The sequence below is a fragment of the Ammodytes marinus genome (assembly GCF_949987685.1).
Source record: "Ammodytes marinus genome assembly, chromosome: 19".
NCBI lineage: Eukaryota > Metazoa > Chordata > Actinopteri > Uranoscopiformes > Ammodytidae > Ammodytes > Ammodytes marinus.
The window spans coordinates 17076875-17092145 of NC_137223.1; the positions used below are offsets into that span (position 1 = coordinate 17076875).

The 15271-nt window shown below is 42.7% G+C and overlaps 1 protein-coding gene across 1 annotated transcript; it reads left to right on the forward strand.

Moving 5' to 3' along the window:
• Positions 1-215: 215 nt before the first annotated feature.
• On the forward strand, positions 216-14651 carry mgab (MAX dimerization protein MGA b; the record flags this gene model as incomplete). The annotated part of the gene is made up of 21 exons (XM_080047480.1): positions 216-1021; positions 1950-2415; positions 2658-2754; positions 2889-3002; positions 3129-3254; positions 3558-3671; positions 3834-4188; positions 4805-5012; positions 5221-5458; positions 5615-5793; positions 6407-6620; positions 6774-6991; positions 7492-7737; positions 7875-8136; positions 8592-9310; positions 9475-9557; positions 9667-9706; positions 9858-10013; positions 11569-11680; positions 12014-12814; positions 12920-14651. Coding segments are annotated over 21 exons (6477 nt in total), but the record flags the coding sequence as incomplete, so codon positions are not given.
• Between the last annotated feature and the right edge of the window lie 620 nt (positions 14652-15271).

Here is a 15271-nt window from a genome sequence, read left to right on the forward strand (position 1 = left end):
TCAGCTTGATCTTCACTTCGCCGACCGAAGCCAGCCCAGCCAAGTCTGCTTCAACGTCACCTACTACCTTGGATGGGAGTGTTGAAAAGAGCCATGCTACCACTCATATAGCATCAGCGTCAGACTCACTGAAGAGCACAGAGAAGAGCAGCATGGTCAACATATCAGAACTGCCATCGCCCTTGCCCCTGTTGCTGTCCTCCACATTTGGCTGCCAAGACACAGAAACTGAGTTCCCCAATGTGCTTTCCTACAAAGGTGTCAGTGTCACTCTGGAGAATAACAGTGTGTGGAAGCAGTTCTACGGCTGTGGGACTGAGATGATTCTCACTAAACAGGGGCGCCGCATGTTCCCGTACTGCCGATATCGCCTAGCTGGCCTAGAGCCTTGGCGGTACTACAGCCTGGTCCTGTCCATTGTTCCCACGGACCAGCTTAAGTATCGCTGGAACAACACCAAATGGGAAATCACCGGACTCGCTGAAAACCAGTCCAAGGGTCTGACCAGGGCATTTTCCCACCATTACTCCCCCTGTCGAGGCTCTGAGTGGATGGGTACCTTGTTGTCCTTTTATAAACTCAAACTGACCAATAATCCCCAAGATGAGGACGGTCATTTGATCCTACACTCCATGCATCGCTACATTCCTAGGCTACATGTGATTCCTCTCCCGGACGAGAACGGACTCACAGATGACCAACCTGTGGTTATGGGGCCGGAGTGCATTACCTTTACTTTTCCCCAAACCGAGTTCATGGCTGTGACCACCTATCAGAACTTTAGGATCACCCAGCTGAAAATTAATCATAATCCGTTTGCAAAAGGCTTTAGGGAGGACGGGAACAACCCCCGCCTCAATAGGGTTCCACTCCCTACAGAGGCTCAACCTGTGGTGAAGACAGACATGCAGTCTTCTGATTTAGAACCAGCTGAACTTGATGAAAAGAAGGAGAAGACAGAAACACAGCCGTCTGATGTAGAACCAGATGAACTTAAGGAGGAGGAGGTTGTGGATCTGAGGTAAGTTTTATGGATTTTGTCCGTCTGCAACAGATGGATATACACTCAGGGGTCATTTTATTTGGTAAACCTGTGACATTGAATAGCTCAGCCATAGATTCTACATTTGCAAAGATAATAATGTTCACTATTGGACAATGTCAGAAAGGTATTCATTTAACTAGTTGTCGACCAATATGTTTTTCAATGGCCTATGATATATTTGATACAATACAAACATTTAATTACAAAAAATAAAATAAAATTGAACTTTAATGAACAATTTATTAATTTAATGTAGAAACAGAAAATATTTTGAAAAAAAAAAAAAATGTGCATTGTCTATTGCAACTTGGTCTTCCCTGGTGTTGGCTCTGTAATTTATTGCCATAAGGGACATCTGGATTTGATGTGTTTATATGCTATATGAGTTTGTGAGACTCTGATCCATTTGAATGGCTTTTTCTTTTTCCTATTATTAACAACAACAGAAAATCCATCCATCCTCCTGATTTTGTCTTTAATTGTTATGTTTTAATCTTGGTGCAGGATGTCGCCAGACTCACTGCCCTCATACTCATAGAATAACTGATCCTTTTAGACAAAGTCATCAAAGTAACCTAAATCAGTTCAGTTCAACTGAAAAAGTGTGCGAGGGCTTATAAGTAAAACATCTGGGAAGTTCCCTTTATGAAAGGACCTCATTTATATTTTGGACGCCTAGGTACCAAATTGATCTGTAAGCGTGTTGTGTAATAACAAGTATATACTGTAGATATTGTCTGAAATTTTTTTGTTTTCTGTCAATTAAACTGCTGAAATGAGCCTATTAAAAGATTGCGATATGCTGTGCCATCACCAATTAATATATACTTAAAAGATCATAATTAAATCCTATTAACTTTTTTTTAAGTATCCATAAACAGTATTTCTTTTTAATGTCTTACAGCACAAAGAATCAAGCCGTCTCTGCCCGTCTATCAAATGAGAAAGTAACCAGACTGGTCCTGAAGCCCATAATGTCTACCTCATCCAATAAGGATGAGCCCTATGTACCCTGTATAAGAGGCAAGCATGCCCTCGGTGAGCTTGTGCTTGTTGAACAAGACCCGGATGTGGAGCCCAAGGTAGAAACCGATGCCATCAGTGCAACCCCTGAGGAGGGGCAGGGCTTCAGTGACATGCCTAGAGAACGATCCAGCACTCCCTCCTCCACACCGTCTACCCCAGAATCATTACCTGGTTCCCGCAAGAAGAAGAAGAGGATCAACAGACGCTGGGCCAATTCCCGGGGAAGAGAGTGGAAGGCGGCAGCTGCTTCCCCCACGGTAGCCCACAGCCCATCACTGACTGTCGCTATGCAACCAGAGCTTGACGATGTCGAAGGCCTGTTGTTTGTGTCTTTCAACTCCAAGGTAGGACCCTACACATTCGCTGCAAAGCACACTCTGCACATATCTGAATGTCTCCAAAGGATTTTTCTTTTTTATTGGTGTGGATGTCTCCTGCAAATTTCAAATAAGGAGTTTTTAATTTTCACTGAAGATGCACACATTTCCTGAGATGGCCTTTGTTGTTGCATACCAAAATGATTTTGGCTGCCGAGGTGTTAAGGTCCTGTAATAAGTTTAACCTGTGACGCTCTTCTGCTTGACAGGAAGCTCTAGAGGTTCACGCCACGGACAAGCCGGCCAACAGCTCTTCATCAGCATGTCCAGTTTCCCCAACAACACTGAAGCAGAGGAAACCTATAGGTAAACCATGCAAAGTTTTCTTATATTTGTTTGTACGCTATCCTGTGAATATTATGCCCAACTTTATTCATATGAAAATCCTGGATAAAAGTCTTGTCAGCACTGGCCTTTAAAAACATTTCTCTGTATTTCAGTGGAGGCCATTGCAGAGACCGATGAGGAGAAGATGACTCGCTTGGAGGCGATCGTGCTCCAGGACCTCAGAATTTACAAACACAGACAGGTGATCCATCCTGTGCTGCAGGAGGGTGAGTTCACACAAACGCATGTTATAATCCCAGTGTTTGAGTCAGTCATACAAAGTACAGTAAATATGAATAATATTAATGAATAAAGATTTTTCTTTCGTTGACCTTTTTTCGGGCATTTTCTAGTGGGTCTAAAGTTGAGCTCCCTCGACCCAACCAAGTCCATCGACCTGCAGTATCTGGGGGTTCAACTGCCACTACCTCCCCCAAAGTTACCTGAACAGGCTGAGGCCACAGCTTTGTCTCCTGCTGGTAAGATGGACTGTGATTGGACACAAAAGGGCTGAATAATAATTACTTCTTCCAACAAGCCTTATCTGTAGTTTGTCCGTCAGGTCAGATTAAAGCCTTGTATTATTTTAAAATGCAGGAAACAAGGACGGGATACATATACTGTACCCTTGATACTTACTTTTTTCTTTAACAATAATTATAAAATGGCAATGAAATGATGAGAAACCTAATTTACTACTGAAACACTTAAACCAACACTGCAAAATATAAGTGTGCTATGTCCTTTAATGTGAAGGCTCATGCAGTATGTTTCCTTTACAGATAAAGGGTTACCTTTCATCTCACGGACAGGAAAGACAAGAGACATGACAAAAATAAAAGGATGGAAAAACAAATTCATATTACGGAAAGAAACGTCTCCTTCTAACTGCGATGGTAAGGATTGCTTGTAGCTGCGGTGTGCCCTTTATAATTCAATGGGATTATTATAGTCATTTCAATAACCAAAACAACTCAAACCAACTGAATGTATTTGTGTCTGATTCATTATTCCTCCTCATTAATAAATGACAGCTCTTTCTTCTTCCTCTCCTAAAGGATCACAAAAGAACCTCTCTGCCTTCTGCAGCAATATGTTGGATGAATACTTGGAAAGTGAAGAGCAGTATATCAGCGAGCGTGCTGCTGCCTTCTCCACAAACCCTGAAGGCTCTGTGGCCTATCAACTGCCTGCTAAAAGCTCTAGCTATGTAAAGACCCTGGACAGCGTACTGAAACATCGGAAAACTGCTTCCATTTCCCCAGCAGGGGCCAACAACAGACCGTGCCCCCTTTCCCACAAACCCCTCCTCTACTCTACCCTGAGGTCCCCGCCTCCTGCCCTGGCCGGCCCCGCCACCCCCGATCAAGCTGCATCTTCACATACACAGCCGGGAGCTTCAGGTCCACAAAGGTAAGGAATTGTTTGTCATTTTGTTTACATTTTTAGAGTCTCAACTTTTTGTGAACACATTTCTCCAGTGTGCGTATCCTTTATTTTGTTATTTTATGACTGGCAAATAATTAACTTTTTCATTATCGATTTGATAACATTTAGAGTTTCATAGCTGGTAGCATATTAATAATAACTACCACCAGTTATCTTTTTATGAGAATTAAGAATTTACTGGTTTATTAACTTATTTCCGGATGTCTTTATTTTAAATGCTAACCTTTGAGCTGATTTTCTTCTAAAGCTAATTGTATCTTCATTTTATGTACACTCTCAGATCTGATTACAGTACCATTTGAACACACTCTTTTTGAGGGGGGTTATCATATTTTTATATACGCCACTTACGTACTCGCAAAGAATCATTATCAGTTAACTATTTTTAAAGATCTCCATCTCAAAAGATAATAAAACATAATATGGCCTTTTTTGAAGGTGAGAGCGGTTTTGAGTTTTCTGGCATTCGATATGATATAACCATTCTTCCTTGGTTGTGCTGATACCTGAAAAGCATACGATACAGTTTTTTAAATTAAAATGAGTGACACTAACCCACTCAATTCATCCGTCTCTTCAGATTATCTACATACCAGCCAGGGGTCAGCCAGAGACCAGGTTTGAACTTCGGGCAGAGCCATGGGATGACACACAGACCTGCAGGCCTCACTAAGTACCAGTTCAAACTGTTGCAGTTGGAGATCGGAGCGCTGAACCAGGGTCTGACAAGAACACAGCTGACTGCCGACAGGCTGTTAGTGGCTATGTCTGTCATGCTAACAAAACAGGTATGAAACTATTTTGGTCGCATTTTTTCATGTTGAACCTTGAAAGTTACACCTGCTCATATAATAAAGACAGGAGTAACTTTAGGTCGGTTCGTTGGAGGTAATGAAGGCAATGTTTGGCTAATAGACAAGCTGGTTAACAAGGAGAAAAATACACGCACATTGATATTTTTAATAGTTTTGATGACTCTCGTTTCCTTATGATCAGACGCTGCCCAATCAGATCCTGAAATGCCCCAACTTTCCAGAGTGTGCAGTCGAGGGACCTGCATGTGGTGAGGAGTTCTGCAGATTGGGCTGCGTGTGTTCCAGTCTCAAGCATCTGAACAGAGGTCCGCTCCACTGCCGGCGGACTGAATGCATGTTTGGCTGTGCCTGCTTCAAACGCAAGATCACCAAACAGTTGGCTGCGGGGGAGACTGAACAACTGATCGAACCTGTTTACTGTAAGATCAAGTTGTTTCTTTAGATTTAGATTTTCTTATTTAAAAAAAATCATTCCTTTTATCCTAACAGCTGTTTGTTTCCTGCTCTGCTCGTGCTCAGTTGGGTCAAACTTTCAGTAACTGATGATTTAATGTGATGCTTTTATCCCTCCTCAGCTGTGTCTAATATGGAACATGTGGTCCAGCCCGGCCCGGGCTCCCATGTGTATAAACTGTGGAACCGCAACATTCATGTAGTGGATCCAGATCCAATCTCAGCCCCCAAAAGTTCTCCTCTGCATTTGCCTAACTCAAAGTTTATAAGACGCAGCATTACACCTCATGTGACGCAACCCGTAAGATATATCTCTCTTTTTTGTATTTAAAGTAATTCATACTGTGAGATGAAAGCTGTAGTTGTTGAATACTGTAAGGGACAGACCAACTAAAAATGGATTGAGCTCATAGCTCCATGATTTGTGGCGAAATAGCACCAGCAATCTGCACCGTTTTCGCACCGTATCCACAAAGGACAAAACCGGTGGGCATTTACACAAAGATCACAGGTTTATACGGTAACATTGGTTTTAATAAAGTGCCCCATTTTAATAAAAATTAGCTCCATTACCACTCTTTTTTCTTTTATGTTCTTCTTGGAAATCTAGTATAATTATGAGTACTCAACCCACCTCCCCCCTGCCTGGGGATTTTTCACATAATATGATTCAATATCAATTATATATAATTTAAAGAGGGAGACTTAGAATCAGTGCTGCTTTAGTTTATGGGTTTCTGACGCGGTAAACATGCTCTGTGGATAGGGCACTATTTTTTATTTGCACCGGTTTAGCGGTCGCAAAACCAGCGCAATCCTTTAGTTGATCTGGCCCCAAGTGTAGAATTCTCTGTTTGTGTTTTTATCTGTCCGCCATTTTTCTTTTTAAAACTTAATGAAAATCATGATTGCAGATACGAGAAGAGGATAAGGACCCGGTGTATAAATACTATGAGAGCATGATGACATGCGCACGTGTGAGAGAGTTCAACAGCAAGCCTCCTCCTGTAGTCGAAGAGCCCAAGTTCATTAATACTTCTACACCAAACAGTACAGCAGAACCACTGAAGATAAACAGTGATAACAAGCGGAAAAAGTACAGGACCTTACTGGCTGTTAAAAAACCAGGTGAGGAACCAATAAAACTGCCACAAATTCATAATTTAGTTAAAGCTTAGTATTTTTTACCTTCTTGATATCCTGGATGACACAATTGACATACTGAAGATACTCTGATATTTGTTGCTATGCACTACCATCCTACATTATGTCCCCCCGCAGAAAACACCTCAACATTCAATGAAAGGGGAGCGAAAAAACAAATCGAGATCCAGTCGGGGTGTGACTGGGACAAGGATCGCAAAGTGGTCCTGGAAGCTTTGTGTCGACGGCTGAGCCAGAACAGGCTTTCTCAGCGCTTCTTCATCGGGCCTTACCTCATCAGCCCCATCACCAAGATCGCCTTACGGAAGTCCAGCGGCTCCACTGTCACCTACAGGGTAAGTCTCTCCAGTAATGCATCCATGTAACAACAAGTGATTCATATTAACAATCCATTGTCTGATGACATGTTAACAGCTGGTTCAAACATGTCATGTTAACAGCTGGTTCAAAAGACCAGTCTCTGTGTATATATATTTTTTTTTTATATTACTTTATTTTTGGAATTTTACTTTTTATAGAACACAAACACAGAACTGGAAACAAAACAAACAACCAACATGGATTTGCTCTACATATAATTATTAGCATTGAATAATTACATCATCACAATTCAAAACTAAATAGACAATTTAATTAAAGTAAAGAGAGAGAGAGAATTTTTTTTTTTAGTTCTGGGCCAGGGTTGGTAAAGAATTAATTAATTTATTCAATAATTCCATTTATTTTCGAATTTGGTGGGATAGCCTTTGATTGTTAAGTTTATTTCAGTCACTGTATATTTTAAGCTCTCATTGATCGATCAACTTGACTCCTGCTTTATTCCACCTTCCTCTAGTTACACATCAGTAAACCATTAACGGCCAGTGATAATGATGGAGAAGAAGAATATGAAGAAAGTGATGAGGAGCAGCATGACAATCCTAGCCTGGCTAGGGACATGGGTTCAGAACTGGAAGAGGGCCAAGTTGAAGATCCAGGGATGCGTTTTGGAGTCATACCCTTCCTGAGTGGAGTTCCATCTGCGGGCAGACTGAGAGCAAGGACTAAACCTGTCGGCTGCCAAGAATATGGACTTATACAGGTCAGGCAGGAAGGAATGCAATGTATCTGTAACTCTATTAATATGGTTTTACCTTGTGTGTAGTAATATGTAACTTTAAGGCGTTATACTGTATGTTACCTAAACTTTAATGTATGCATACTTCCATCCTTAAACAGGTAAATGGGAAATCCTACAATCAGGCCAGACTGTTGCTGGGGAACATGGGATCTCTACATCCAGCCAACCGCCTTGCAGCATACATCACTGGTCGGCTGAAAGCCCCCGCTGACATTTCTAACAGAAAATCTCAGATTTCAGCCCCTACAAACAAAATCAGCACTCCAGGCATACTAAGCATAAAAGCTGCGGGCACAGTAGTCCCTCCAATTATAACTGCAAGGAAAACCACTGATCTGAAGACTGCAACACAACCACCAGGTACAATTCTCTCCTTGACCCCCTCAGTTTATAAACTGATTGCCCCCGAAAGGCACAAGAAGTAATCAACTAAAGAACCCTCCAATACAGACACACCTGCAGCTACTGCAGAATATTGAAATCATCCAAGGGAATAAAACTACCGCCAGCTAAATGTGCTTCTTATAAATCTAGTTTCCAACAGATAAATCCAGGGCTGCCAGTGTGGGCAATCCTCCTTGTTAGTGTAGCGAGGAGATGGAGGGGTTGCTGCAAATAAACGTCTGTATTTTCTATGTTATACTCAGAAGCTCTAGTCTAGCATTCTTTTCAGGACCTGTGTGAAAACAGCCTATGTAGACAGCAGAGCGTTTAGTGTTTAAACATATAAAAATCAGTAAGGTATGTGAAATAATTTCTATTTCTATGCTCCCAACCCTGCCATTTATATATATATATATATATTTCTTTTTCAGTTCAGCTAATCCATCAAGACTCTTCGAAAAAGGAATCCCTCACTTTGCTGCAGCATTTGCAAAACTCTTCCAACGTCACTCCTTTCCAGTCTTTCGTGTCGAGCCAAGGCAGCTCAGTCAGCGACTTCTTGAAGAGCAGCGCCACATCTGCGCCTGTCTCACTCACCGTCTCGCCGTCTCTGAAAACCCCCAGCTTCTTAGCACAGAGTGGCACCTATTCATTCAGGATCTGCCCTCCAGCTAACCAGGGTACCAAAGCCCAAAACCTAGCGGGAGTCACCCTGCCAGGCGGCTTCACTCTCATTCAACTCCCTAAGCCTGGAGCTCATGGAGCGGCACAACAATCGGAATCTGTACACGCTACGGACACGGCTGGTGTGCACGGAGCCCCGCCCCGGAAAAGGATGCGTAATATTTGCCACCTATCAGCTGACTCCGTGTCAGATTTGCTTAGAGTGCAAACCCCTCCTGCTAAACCTCTGAACCTATCAAGCAGCAGGTCAGCCCAGCCTCCACCCTTCGCTCAGCCTAGACCACTCTCTCAGCCTGGACCCTACCCTCCACTGATGTGTATTGAGAAGATGCTGTCAGGTGAGATTGATCAGGCGCTGCGCAGGCATCTGGCATCAGGTGGATTTGAACATCAGGAGGATTTGGAGTCAGAAGACTTAAGCTCCGACTCCTCAGACTACTCCGGAGACGATGCCTGTGACGTTGACGTAAGGACAAAGACATTTTTCAGTTTTAAGTTAAAAATGTGTTTTATCTGATTCTGACTACATTTTTTCTGTCTTTTTAAATGTGAATTGCAATGCAAAAACAAATATCCAAACCTGTGATTGTCAACTTCAAAAAACTGCCTGCTCATTGTTGCTTTCTTCAGGAGGATGATATCGACATTGAGACTGTGGAAGAAGGACCACAGGGAATGAAAGAAGCTGTCCTCAAGGCATTACAGAACACATGGTAATTCATGTGAATGTGTGTGGATGGACAATATGTGTTCTTGTTCATATTTACATTTTAATGAATTTCAATTCTAGAGCTGAAATTATTTTTTCTTGTTTATCTTCAGTGATTCCAGTGACGGTTTGGGATCGGAAAGGGTACTACAGGTAAGGCCTCCTCCCCCCTCTAGCAGCCATTTTCAAATGAAGCACCAATACAAAAAAAAAACCTTTGATACTGTTATTGTTTTCATCTGTTTTGAGTACAAAGTAGTGTGAGCATTAAATGTATTTATTGTCTCCACTGTCTCCATTCCAGGATCAAATAGACAAACATGGTATGGTTGATAAAAGGAGGAGGAACCACACAGCGCTAGAAAGGCAAAGACGCTCTGAACAGCGGTTCCTCTTTGACAGACTGCAGGCTATCCTTCGGGCTGACCACAAGGCCCCCAGGCTCCGCCTCCTCTCACTGGTCAGTTCCACCTCAGCTCAGCAAGGATTTCTGGGAGAACATGGAGAAAAATCAATTTAACCTCATTCATATGTATCTTTAAATATCAAAATGCAAATCATTTCAGTAATGTAAGCAGCTAAAAAACCAAAACTAGGGGGCACTCATGGTGTAGTGGTTAGAGTGCTCACTCATATAGGCCTTTCACACCAAAATGAACCAAGAGTCAGTTCCAGGCTGGTGTTGGAGTCAGTTCAAAACTGGTTACAGCCTTATCCCAGTTATGAACCGGTTGGTTTCACATCGACCGGAGACAGCCATGGAGCCGGCAAGAGAGCAACGTCATGACGTCACTGTAAACGTGTGTGTACGTCACCCGACGCCTCTGCTCTTGTGGCTAACGCTAAAGCTACCGCTAGCTTTAAGCACAACAACAGCGGCGAATACGTCTTATTTTTACACTTGTTGGCTCTCGCTTTGCTTTCTTAAGCAAACAGGACCCATACAGCGTATTCTCGCCGGTCAATTTGATCGCTACGTTCGGTAATTATGTTATGTTTACGTCTCGTAGTAGCGGTGTTTTTAAATATGGCGGGCATGAGGTTTGAGTTGCTCTGGTTGGTCAGGATAATCCCTCCCCCAACCGTTCGCGCAAGCAGTTCTTATCAAACCCTGCTCAATCCTGGGGTATGAGTTCCCCCGGTTTTTACGGCCCGGAGCAGGCTCTCTGGCGGTGTGAAACCAAAACACTGGCTCTAACTCCGAACAAGCCCAGAACTAGCTCCGATTTTGCGGCGGTGTGAAAGGCCTAATAGAGGCTCAGTCCTCAGAAGAGGGAGACCAAGGGTTCGAATCTGGACCGTGGTCGCTCTCTGCATGCTATTCCCCTCTGCCCCATTTCATCCCTGTCTCTCCAAACTGTCCAATGTAAGCATAAACATGGCACAAAAAAATAACCAAAACTAGGACAGAGACATGGCCACTGAAATCTTTGTAATGGAGAGGGTAGATAATTAAGAGAAATTAGATTTAGAAATGTAACATATTTTTCTTGAACATTAAATATTGGACAAAATAAGATAAAAAGTAAAAAAAAAACATTGTTTTGTATCAATATTAGTATAATCGATTTGTAGTACATACCAACTATAGTAAAAACTCAACAAGTTTGATTCAACACTTCATGCAAATGCAATTTTGCTTTGAATGGACAGTTTAAAGATAGAGAGTGGACAGGAAACGTATGGAGAAAGAGGGGGAATGACCTGCAACAAAAACTAAAAACTGGGATACGATCCCAACCGTGAGTTTTGTGAACCGTTGAAACCTTACAGCTTATTAATGTGAGCATCAAAGTGATCATTCTATTTAGTGTAATAGAGGGAGTTACTGTTCACCTCAAAGACGTTGTTTTACAAGTAAATGTATCTTTATCTTGACATATTTGATCTGTGTGGCTTCCCATGGGAACTGTTTTGAAGATATACAATTTCCCGACTTCAGTATTCATACAGGTTTGAAGAGATAATCCATTCACTGTCTTCACTCTGTCTCTCCTGTTTTGTTGTGTGTGCAGGCTGTAAAAGAAATTCAACGTTTGGTTAAGATCTCCAAATTTCAGGAGGAGGAGAAGCGGAGGCTGACTCAAGTGCAGTCTGTCTATGTACAGCAGCTTTCCCTTTTATCTGGTATGTACACATTTTTGTTAATGCATGTTGTCGCCTTTGGTTTTAAGTCACACTTAAAGCTGATTTGATGGGCTACTGGTTGTGTATTCTTGTTTGAAGCTGATCAAGCACAAATAAACTCCTAGAACATATTGCACAGGGGGTGACATACTCATGGTTCATGATCATTTGAATGCCACCGCATCTACTGTGTTTCTTTACCTGATCCAAGTGTTTAAAATTAAGTTTTAGTAATGAAAAAAAAGTGCCCATGTTTGCATGAACGGAATAAGGGACAGCACATACAGTGCCAATCACTGAACTTTTAGTCATACATAATTTCTCTGTTTTTAGGTAAGTCGGATAAGCAGATTAAAGACAAACTGAAGGTTATCTGTGAGATGCAGAAAATGAAAGAAAAGAAGATGATGAATTGGAAGCCTGTCTTCTCCCAACTACTGCAGTCCAGAGCCGCTCTCCTGCAGTCTGCTGCTCCCAGGTCAAAGCCTCAGCCCAAGCCACTGTTACAGCCTTTCTTTAGCATGCCTTCTTCCATGCCAAGGCCTAACCCACCCAGGACCACAGCCCCACACTTTGCACACTATACTTCCATGCCCCCACCACGTCCTCCGCCTCAAACAGTGTCCTCTTTAGCCCAGGCTAGAGTCACTGCAGCCCCCTCCATACAGGCAGAGAAGCAGCCAGCCCAGGCTAGAGTCACTGCAGCCCCCTCCATACAGGCAGAGAAGCAGCCAGCCCAGGCTAGAGTCACTGCAGCCCCCTCCTTACAGGCAGAGAAGCAGCCAGCCCAGGCTAGAGTCACTGCAGCCCCCTCCATACAGGCAGAGAAGCAGCCAGCTCAACCAGTCGCCTCAGTGGCCCCTGTCCAGTGTGATAAGCCTAAGATCGAGGGCCCACAGGAGAAACCTGTAGTCAAAGCCCAGGTCAGTGTGCCCAAGTCCCAAACGGAGTGCAAGGCTAAAGTCCCCTCATTCGTAGCTGAACTTCAGGTCACCAAAGCCCAGGAAGGTGCATCAACTACACCCACTACTCCCAAATCCAAGGTCCCCTCTGCTTGCCCACCAAAGCCCATTTCTCTTCCTCTGATTCGCACCAAGACCGGCAGAATAATACTTCCCTCGTCTCTGAAACCACGTAAGTTAAGAATGTCTGCTCTGGCATTGATTTAATACCCAAGTCAACTTCTTATATTCTGTATATTATTATATTCTTACATATATTTTCTTCTTTTTCACACAGTCGGTAATGGCTTCTATACACTCACACTTATGCAAGCTGAGAAAGAAGGAGCAGCGAAGGGCGAAGTTAGCTCTACAGATAATGTGCAGCCGTCCAATGTGCCCTCGTCCAAGAACGAAGAGAAGAGCGTTCCGGAGTCTGACCAGCCCTCAGATTCCAAAAGCAGTGTTACTGTGGAGGAGAACAAAACTGTCCAATCCTCAAACTCTGGGGCAAAGCCTTCAGGTGGACCAGCCTCCCTGGCTGGGCTCGCCCTCCTCAACAAATCAATCAGTTCGCCTACGGTGGCTCTGAAAATTATGGAGAACAGCCAGGCGGGTGGCACAGCCCGCTTGAGTTTTAATCATGTGCCTCAGGTTTCTATTGCTGCTGAGCCGAAGACGAGTCCTAGCCCTCTTCCGTTCCGTCGTCCCAGAGGCAGGCCTCGGAGGAACCAACAGGTTAGCCCTGCTGGTGAAACTAGAAGACCTACCGTAGTCCAAGACACCAGTGATAGTGAAACATCCATTCTAGTTGAAGAGAGACAAACAGAAATATTTACTCCAGAGGCAATCAAGAGACCAGCCGAGGGCATCCCATCAATGGTTGGTGTTAACCCTGTCCCAGTCAAACGAGGCAGAGGAAGGCCTCCGAAACAAAAGTCAGCACATGTGTTGAGTCCTACTTACAGGCGAGAAGAAAGCAGTCCATCTGAAGACAGCAAGGACAGCAACTTCACATTCCCTCGCAATCCTGCAACAACCACCTTTCTCCGAGATAGGAACGCGGCCCGTCCCTTAACCCGAGGCTCTTTAGGAAAGGACTTCCCCAGCGCCAAGAAACGCTCCTGGATAGACGTTGAAAAGGAACTGGAACAAGAACAAGAACAAGAAAAAGAACAACAAGAAGAAGAAGAAGAAGAAGAGGAGCAAGAGGAATTATAGTCCTTGTATCTTCCGGTGGCTACTAAAGCCAATGCGCACAGTCATTTGACCTCAGTTAGTCTGTAGGTTCGCACAAAACTCACTCAGTGGACTTTTTTTTTTTAATACTATGGATTTCTGTTTTTGGTATAAAGAATATAAAGAAAAGCATTAATTGACCTGCTGAATGTACTATGAACACAAAATGTACTTCCACATTCAGTTTTAATATAACCTTTTCTAAAATAGGTTTATTTTCTCACTGTCATCAACATTCCTATTTACTTCTCCTCAGAAATAGGATGTTGGGATTTGTTCCATTTTGTTTTTGTTGGAATAGTTATTGGTGATCTGTCTTATGCAAATGAGAATGACACTGTACAGATTGCTTGATTTCCAATGTGTGAGCCTTGCCATGTGAATGAAAAACCTGTATCCTGAATAGGAGCAGACAGTACACTGCTTCACTAACTCTAAGATGACAATGTTAACTTATATCTTTTCCGTTTTTATTGAGTGCTAATGAATTTTCCCTTTAGAAACAATTGTTTTCTGTTACTAACTCAGTAAAAAACAAACAAATGTTGTAGCACTTTATGTTTTTGGTAGAAACCACCAATGATGTCTGATGTCTTCGCTTTAGTCTGCGTACTAGTGATCCGCAATCTAGGGAGTAAATCCAGTAATCTGCATATTAACCTGATGTGTCACAAGCGATCAAGATAAAAAAGCTGTTAGACATGAATTGTATCTGTGAAAATTACCTGTAAATGTTGTTTCTTTTTAAATTGCAATACATATATTTTGTGGAGGGGTTTTCAAACACTGGTTGAGAGTATGAAGAGAAAAATCATGTGGCCTTTAAAATCAATAAAGAAAAAGTCATGCATTTATTATGGCATCTGTCTGTTTATGTGTAAAAAGATCAATATGTGTTGGGGGGGGAAAAAATTATGAAGACAAAATATAACATTATAGGTAAATTGTTTTCCTGTTGGATTCGGTGAATGCTGAACATGCATTTTAAAACATTCCCATCTTCAGTTACCATCCCAAATGAATGGTCTGAATATGCTGATCCATTCTCTCCGAGATATACGTTTTTGACGTTTCTTAAAATAATAGGAAGGCTCCAAATGAACCATTGTATATAAGATTTTGGTTTTACCACCCAATCAGCAGACACACAATGCTGGAGCCTAACCAAACATCCATCATTCAGCTCAAACTGCCCACAGTCTCTCTCTCTCTCTCTCTCTCTCGCTCTCGCTCTCTCTCTCTCTAATCCTATTAAATCAATTAGGTACAACAACAAAAGCAATCATTGATGCAATCATGAGACCGGCTCTGAGTGAGATTATACTTGTTTGTGATGTTATGGAGGCAAGCAGCTGAGTAGCGCTCCCACCCACACCTACCACCACTGATTGCAGTGTTGACACAGGGCGAC